This window comes from Cenococcum geophilum (genome assembly GCF_001692895.1).
Source record: "Cenococcum geophilum 1.58 unplaced genomic scaffold K441scaffold_41, whole genome shotgun sequence".
Lineage (NCBI taxonomy): Eukaryota > Fungi > Ascomycota > Dothideomycetes > Gloniales > Gloniaceae > Cenococcum > Cenococcum geophilum.
In genome coordinates, this window is record NW_027137599.1 from 428,435 (window position 1) to 437,595 (window position 9,161).

Below are 9,161 nucleotides of genomic sequence, written 5' to 3' on the forward strand. Positions count from 1 at the left end.
TAGCTATATCCTTTATATCTATAGGGGTCAATACCTACTCTAAGTTAAGGTTTTTTTCCTATTTCTATAAAAGCCTTTCTTATACTTTGCTTATAGGGAATCTTCGTCCTATACTTATTCGTTTATCTTTAAACTAAGCTACGACTCTACTTTATTAGTTTTCGTCTATTATAGGTCCTTAAACTCCTCTTATCTCTTCCTAAAAAATTTAAGTCTATGGCCTTTTACCTTTATTAAGTGCCAAAGTAGCTTATTATCCTACTTCTCTTATATCTTATAAAGTAATAGACATTATATTTAATAAAGTTTTAATCCCTATTACTAATCCTTTCTTTATAGTGGATTTAACTTCTACCTCTATTATTACATCTTTAAGGTCTATATACTCCTAGTAAGCTACCTTTATTACCTTATTATTGCTACTTATATTTTAATTATCTTAATCTTTAGATTTTATAGTTTAATAAAACTAGTGCGTAAGAACTTTCTCCCCTAACTACTAGCTAAATATACTGTCTTAGTCCTAATCTAGTTTATAAAGTTAATCTTATTTTTTTTTATCTAACTCTCTTATACTTTAGAGTTCTTTTAACTTAGGCTTTTATAGCTAATAGCCTACGCTATACTTAGCGTCTTTATAAACTTAGTATACGTTATTATAATAAAACGTAAAGCTCCTAATTAAATACTTTTTTATTCCTTATAATATATTATTATCCCTTTATACGTATATATTGTCTACTAGTCTAATTCCCTTTACTATATAGTTATTCTAACTACCTTTATAGTCTTTAGCAAAATAATACTATTTCCTATAGTTTATATAAGCTCCTTTTTTATATTACTTCTTTTACTATAGGGTCCGCCTAAACGTCTTCTACCATTAAGATCGCTAGTTCGGCCTTTACTCTTTAGACTTTTAATTACCTAATCCTTATCCTTTAGGTTTCTATAATTTCTTATTACTTCTTTTATTTTCTTTAGTACCGCTTAGGTCTATTAGCTCTACGCTATACTATAGCCTAAATACCTACTATATTCTTCCTAACTTCTTGCTTTAGTATAGCTAGTTATTTACCTTAATAGCTTATTTAATTGGCTTTCTTATATCGCTTAGATCGTCCATTAGTATTATAATTGCTTAAACTTTAACCTTTAGTCCCCTTCTATATTTAGCTATTAACGCTCTATAGTTCCATTTAGTCTACGCTGCTAATATTTAGAACTATATTATATAGTCTATTGCTAATCCCTTCTACGTCAGTTAATATAGCTTCCCCTTAGCTGCCGCTATTAATTCTAAGTCCCTATATATCTATATTAGTCTACTAGCAAACCATTCCTAGTTTAAGGATATATACTATACCTCTAAGTCAGTGGTTGCTAATCTATTAGCCTATATCTCCATAAGATAAGATTTAAACTACTTTAATACCTTACTCATTAAGAATAGTCCTACATACGCTACTTAATCCACTATCTATTTTAACTTAGTCGTAAGGAATCCCTTTAGCTTAGGTAACGTTTAGTTACAATTTAAAGGCCTTGAATTTAGTTTAGGATAGAGTTAATCTAAAGCTTCAATTTGATTCTAAGGCGACTGTTCGGTTGAATTCCAGTTCAACTTAACTTTAGCCATAAAATTTTAATAATCCTCTAACCGTCCCAAAAACACGCTAAAAGTTACTAAAAAATTGGCAACTTTGCTATATATAGAATATAAACCAAGGTCTTGGCGTTAGTTTAAATTAGGAGCTTAAAGCTCTTTATTTAAACTCTAAATTAAATCTAAAGGCTTTAGATTATATATATCCATATAACTCGTAAAGCTATAGACGTATATTAAATCGGGAAGGAGCGCGTTCTTTTTGCTAGACTTTTAGTTCAGATTTAAAAGCGTTAGATTGCAACCAAATGTTCCCTTATACTTCTCTTCTAAGAATATTTTAATTAATAGCATCTTAATCTTTTCCCTCTTTATATTTTATAATTATTAAAGTAGTGCCTAATTATTAGTATTGTTTTACTCCATAACACTCCTAAGCTAGTTTATTATAACTATTACTAAGTTGTTATTCTATATACTAGTATCTCCTCCTAATCCTAAAGTAGTTACTGCCATAGATAGCGTTATAACTACTACTTTAGGTAGTATATTATTTAACTTTAGTAATACTATTCCTTTAGTAATAAATATATAATAAAGCCTTATAGGAAATACTACGGTAGACTGATTAATAAGCTAGGTATATAGGTAAATAGGAAGTTAAATAATAAATATAACTAGTAGAGTAGGTTACTTAATAAATTAACTCTAATTATATTCTAAGATTTACTATAAAGAAGAGAACTATCTAGGTAGGGACTATAGTCCTTTAAATATATAATACTACGCCTAAGAAATGTACTAGGTACGTTAATACGTTAGTACGTTAGTACGTTGCCTATATTTCTATATTCCTATATTTCTATATTCTAAACTTATAATATAACTAGCTATGTAACTTAGCTACCCTTTATCCTATAGCTTAATTGGTGCCAGCGCCTCTAATATTATCTTAACCAATCTATTTATATTTCTTTTTAGTAGTTCTACTATTACCAATATAAGGTCTATAATAGTTAATAGTATACTATTTATAGACGGATAGACAGACTAAAAGATTAAACTAGACACTAGAATAGTATTTAAGGTATTATTATTACTATTATATAGTTTATTTATAATATAATAAGCAAAAAAATTAATAGTATAGCTAAGAATGGAGATACTAATAAATCTTTTTATAAACCTTATTAAAATAGTAATGATAGTACAATAAAGAATAAAAAGGTACTATAATGCTAAGAGATCTAAGGGACTAAATCTTAAGGAGGGGGGTAAAGTATAGTTACTACACAAAAATTTTAAGAGTTAATAACTGAGTAAGAAGTTAAACTACCTTAGACTAGGACCTTTTAAAATTATATAAAGAATTTTACTAATTACGTTTAAACTAGATTTACTAAACAAGATAAAGATCTACCCTATATAGTATATTGTAATACTAAAGCTAGTATATAGGAATGTTAAGCTATTAGTCTATAAGGTAGATATATATAGAGGATAAAAATAAAATAAATAGAAACTTTTAAGAATTATTAGTTATAAGGGTAATAATAATAAAATATAGTGTAAAGTTAAGTAAATAGGCTATAATAAGACTACTTAAGAGCTACTAGATAATTTAAGAAACGCTATAAGAAAGGTAACGGAGTATTAAAAGAAATTAAGTTAGAAAGGATTAATAAAGAAGAATTACTAAAGAATAAGTTACTTAGAGGGGACCTAAGAGGATTAACTACTAATGCATTTAGAGTTGTTTCCCTCTCTATTAGATTAAAACTCTTTTTAGCCTCCTTTTACTCTAATTTAAAAAGGTCCTACTCTGCAAGATAAAACTCTTTTAAATAGACCTTTTTATAACCCTTTTTAAGATAGAATAACTAAATATAAGCAGCTAATTAAGTATTAAGTATCTGAGACACTTTAGCATAAAAACGCTAAAACTTAGTAAGAGTATACTTCTACTTCCTATTTAAACGATTAAGATTACTACGGGCTATAGAGAGTTAGTCTTTTAACTTTTTAGCAGCGGATTAAATCCAGGACCCTATAATAAATTAAATAAGACACTAAACGCCTATAAAGATTTAATAGAAGGTATTAGAAATAATAAAGATCACTAAATTAAAAACGGAATACTGTATCTCTAATAGATGACTTAAAGATATAGGATATCTTTAAGGACAAAGATAAAGAGAAAAGAGATAGTGTTATAGACATTATATTAGCAGTAGTACAGCTATTAAGGGAAGATATAAATAGGTTAGTTAAGAGAGTATAGAAGGCGCTAAATCTAATTAAGCTATAGAATAAAAGGTAACCAAGTTATATAATAGATTACGTTATTAGTTCAGAATATAGGAATATAGGTAACGTACTAATATACTAATATACTAACGTACTTAGTATATTTCCCAGCCATAGAATTATATCTTTAAAGGACTATAGTCTCTACCTAAATAGTTCTTCTCTTTATAATAAATCTTAGAATATAATTAGAGTTAATCTATTAAGTAACCTACTCCACTAGTTATATTTACATTATTAACCTTTTGTTTACCTATATACCTAGCCTATTAATAAGTCTACTATAGTATTTCCTATAAGGCTTTATTACATCTATTAATTTTAATAATTTTAATTTTAATTTGTATTAGAAAGTACATTTTTAGCTTTAATTTTAATATAAAATTATAAACATAGTATTTAATAAGCTATATTTAAATGTATATAAAATTCTATTAAAAAGTTATTAAGTTATAGGTAGTATAAAAAGGTAGATTTAGGCATATTGTGGTGAGGAAATCCGTGCACGAGCCAGCTCGAACGTTAGGAGTCTTGCGAGGCTATCACAGTAGTTATTGGCTGAAAGAGTTCTTGTTTGATCTCTCCATCAACTGAATAAGGGCTTCGAATTCTTGGCAATAAATTGCCAAGCCCAGCTTGCAACCCCCCTACGCCTTTCTTGCTTATGGCCGACGATGTGGTGGATCCACCTGGTTCTTTGCCGTCTTACTACGCCCACTCATGTGCTACTCAAGTGATCTCTCATGTGTCTAGAAGCAGCCTCTTTACTCTGACAGAACATGCGGTATTTTCTCGAACGGATCCTGGGCACATAGCTTGCGTCAATCTTAGTCTAGAGTTATTGGAGCGGGAGCCCTTCCGTGAAAGAGCGGTCGAGGGGTTGTTCTTGTCTATACCTTTCCATTCACACACCCATGAGGAAGTCCAGCATATGCGTTGGCCCAGCCATGTTACTAGGGGTGTTCTGTAATCGACCGCTGCGTTGCTAAGAGGGTATTGAGAGGCGTTTCGGGAGGAACGGATCGACTGCCGGTTGCGGGAGAGAGAGCGGGGGAGGGCTGAAACTTAGCCTCTTCCTTAGCGACGGCCTCCCCCGAGGCGGAAACAACCGCCGTCGGTCCATTGTACCAGCGTTGTAGCCTTGGCGATGAAATGTTAAGCAATTACGCTCTTCGTTCCCCGCTCGTTCTTCAATGAAGCTGCAGGACACCTTATGCTAATCGAGCCCACAGCACCGTCTCTTCCAATCAACATAGGGCTGCTGGTCACTTTCGCGCCGTTTCCCTCGCATGAAATATTAGAATTTTGTCTCCACTAATACCTGACCGCAAGGCAGGTTGGCGCTTTCTACTGCAGAAGCGGGCAAATAAAACAAGGCATCCGAGTCTAATGACACGGAACTCGTCACGTCAGCCATATTCAATGGCTGTAATCGTCTGAACGCGAGCGTCTGACTCCGCAATCGCCCTCTCAGTAGCATGAAAATATTATTATGCATATCCGTGTGATAGCAAGGCCCGACACCAGCCCGTTACGAGCGTCGGTTGTATATCACCTCCCTTCGCACTGGAGCCAGTTTTATCACCTTAGGGCTTTGAAGCTTGAAAACAGCCATCTCTCCCGGCAGCCCAACACCATAACGTCGACAGCAGGATTTAATATTCATCGTCTGAGATTTCGGCATGTCACTTATCACTATTAACGGTAATTCCTTCGATCCCAATGCGCCCACCGTACGCCACCTTGGCCTTAATAGGGGCGATGCCAAATCTACAGATTACATCCTCCTTCAGACTAGCGGCGAGCCCATAAAGAAAGCACAGAAGACTGAACTTGAGACAAAGGGTGTCAAGATTCTGGAGTACGTTAGTGAGAATACTTATCTGTGCGGCTATAAGGAGCCGGATCTCGACACGCTACGCGATCTATCTTTTATCAAGTATGCCAACGTTTACCTGCAAGAATTTGTTGTTCAACCGAGCCTTAAAACTGCGGCCGATCCTTCAAGGAATGCTATCGGATTATCAGTAACTCCGAATACGCGCACCACTAGAGATGTGGATATTGTCCTTCACGACGATTCTGAAGCCTCTCAAGACCTTCTCAAAACGCTTGCTGAGGCAGCTCACGCAGATCCGGACGGTCTGGCTATTACCAGCAGCAAGAAACTGCGCCTGGCTCTACAGGAGCAGTATCTTGATCAACTAGCTGTTATCGATGCTGTAAAGTATATTCAAGAAGTCTACCCTGCGAAGCTCTTTAACAATGTCGCACGAGGAATCCTGAACGCTAGTGTCGTCGTCAACGATACTCCCTACAAAGGTGAAGGGCAGACTGTCTGTGTGGCGGACACAGGTTTCGACACTGGAGATATGGTGAGGTGTCACGACGCATTTACGGGGAGGGTGAAAACGCTTTTCTCCCGCGGCAGACCGGGTGAGTAGTGCTAAGTAATTAGTAAAGAGAACGGCTGGATGCTGATAAAGACTCGGTCTAGGAAAGGCGGATGATCCCGATGGTCATGGTAAGTTGTACTTCTATTGCCAAGCTGCTACATAAGCGACGACTTCAACTTCTACCTTGCCCTGTTCAGCCACAGCTTGGTTTCCAAAGGTCGCTTGAATCCAGATTCCTACCATCTTCTAGCCTCTATTGTAGTCGTAAAGCCCTTTTGAGTTAATCTTAAGCTTCCACTTAGGCAGTCTAGCACTACCACTTAGCACCGGCTAATAAATATCAGGCACTCATGTCTGTGGCTCTGTCCTCGGCTCTGGCAAGCACTCTTCCGAAGGGCTTATTGAGGCTCCTGCTAGCGAAGCCAAACTTGTTGTGCAAAGCCTCCTCGACTCGCGCAATGCGCTTGGCGGTATTCCTGCCGATCTGAACGAACTCTTTCAACAGGGCTATGATGCTAGTGCTAGAATTCATACGAATAGCTGGGGAAATACGATTCCGCCATTTAGTGAGTGGACAGTTTATGGGACTTATTATACACATCATACTTAGTCAAAACTTGACGGTAGCGCTACTACCATTTTTAAAGAGCCTTCTATAGCCTAAGCTGTAGATGATCGGTCTGTGATATCTTCAAGCAGATGCCACAGCACCCTTCGGTCAACCTGTGCGACGTTCTCTTGCCCCTCCAGAAGCTCGCAACTGCTTCCTCCGCTTATATACAGCCTTCGGTCCGCCGCTGACAATACATAGTGACTCAACTCCCTTATGATAGTAATTCAGTCGATATCGACAATTTCATTCTCAAGAACCCGGATATGGTCATTTTATTTGCCGCCGGCAATGAAGGTTAATTACTCGGGCCAACTTCACTACTCCTATTACCTCGTGTGCTGACATGCTTCACCCTAGGAGTTGACCGCGATAACAATGGAAGAATCGATACCGCCGTTATTGGGTCACAGGCTGCCGCTAAGAATTGCATAACCGTTGGCGCATCTGAGAGTCTACGGCCGGATATCGTGGCTGGACCGGGCGGAACAAATCCTACCTGGGGGGCATTTTGGTGAGTTTTGCATAGCAAGTTAGGTATTCGATGCTGCCTTACACCGCCAGCTCGAGCCCTTGGACATTCCGTATTGTTTCCATTTCCCTATTGACGGAGTTAGGTCGATGCTAACGTATGCCACGAGGCCGTTTGACTATCCGAAAGCCCCTATCTTCAACGACCACATAGCCAATAACAAGGATGGTATGGCTGCATTCTCAAGCCGAGGGCCTACAAAAGAGCAAAGATTTAAGCCGGATGTTGTTGCGCCCGGTTCATCAATCTTGTCGACGCGGTCTAGTAAGGTGCGAAGGGTAAGTCATGCTTTTCTATAACGGATTCACCGCAGCTATTCTAAGCCTTAGTCACTAGTCATTTTGCGCAGGAATTCGTGTAATTATAGGTTTTGGTAGTGTTGAGGGATGAAACGCCCCAGTAGCGAACCTACTTTTTATATGGTATATCTTATGTTAGAACTACATGGCGACGCCTATTATGATTTAGCATATTGTCCCCCTGTGTGTGTGTGTGTTGGGGGGGGGGGGGGGGGGGGGGGGGTCCTGAATTTCGTCTAGTCAGCACTGATCAATCTGAATAGGTCTCTGAATGGTGGGGCAAATCCAGCGACCCTCAATGGTGCTATCAAGGTGGCACCAGCATGGCCACGCCCCTTGTCGCCGGCTGCTGCGCTATCATTCGTGAATTCCTTATCAAAAACCACGGTATCCAGCAACCAAGTGCCGCACTGGTTAAGGCGGTGCTAATCAATGGCGCGGTGGACGTCGTCGGCCAGTACTTTCCAAGCGAGGCCGGGCCATCGCCAAATGATGCATCCGGCTTTGGTAGAGTGGACATGAAAACATCTATCTTCGATAAGGGCAACAAACTCTTTGGCTGCTTTCAGAGCGAGAACCCATGAAAACATCTATCTTCGATAAGGGCAACAAACTCTTTGGCTGCTTTCAGAGCGAGAACCCACTTGATGATGAGGAGGGCAGGGACAAATTTATATTTGACATACCCGTTCCGGAAATTTTTGAGTCGGACCAAGCCCTCACGGCAGCGACCACTCGTACGCTGAAGATCACCCTGGCGTGGTCAGATCCGCCGGGTGCAATGCTGCAGAATGACCTTGACCTTATCGTCAAGGCCGGACAAATCGAATTACACGGGAACTTGGGCAGAAAACCCGGTTTCGATAGATCGAATAACGTGGAGCAGGTCGTTTGGGGGGGAATACCGTATAGAACAGCGAAGGTCACTATAAACGCGCATCGTATCACAAAGGAGCCTCAGCATTTTGCCTACGCTTGGAGGATCTTCTAAGCTACTACTATTAGTATTTCTACAAAAAAAGGAAATATAGAAATCTATTTAAGCGAGAGTACCGCTTATTAGACCTCTGAAGGCGGATTATAAGTCTACTTAAGCTCACACTCGGCTTTGTATTTAGCTATATCTAAAACTCGTACTCTTTTATTACTATAATTTAATCTAAAAGGTAAGGCTGTATATGTATTATAGGAGAGCAAAGCCCTTTATAGGGGAAAGGATAGCTAAATTAATATATACACTCGCTCTGCGAGTAGAAAAGTAGTATAGTAAGAGGTAAAGCCGAAGGCTTTATATACGTCCAAAACGGGGTACTAGGGTACCCTAACCGAAATAAACTAAGAAACGGTCTATACTATTATAGTATTAGATTTTAAAACAGTATAGACTTTCTCTTTCCTCTATTGTCTTTAT

The 9,161-nt window shown here is 37.9% G+C and overlaps 1 protein-coding gene across 1 annotated transcript; it reads left to right on the top strand.

Annotated features, from left to right (window-relative positions):
- The first annotated feature begins 5,503 nt into the window (after window positions 1–5,503).
- Window positions 5,504–8,789, top strand: K441DRAFT_224233 (peptidase S8 and S53). Its single transcript, XM_067640606.1, has 8 exons — window positions 5,504–6,349; window positions 6,411–6,437; window positions 6,654–6,875; window positions 7,121–7,216; window positions 7,280–7,433; window positions 7,537–7,729; window positions 8,014–8,276; window positions 8,339–8,789. The coding sequence occupies exons 1-8, from the start codon at window positions 5,596–5,598 to the stop codon at window positions 8,739–8,741; spliced, it is 2,112 nt and encodes a 703-aa protein (XP_067500595.1). The 5' UTR covers window positions 5,504–5,595; the 3' UTR covers window positions 8,742–8,789.
- The last annotated feature ends 372 nt before the right edge of the window (window positions 8,790–9,161 follow it).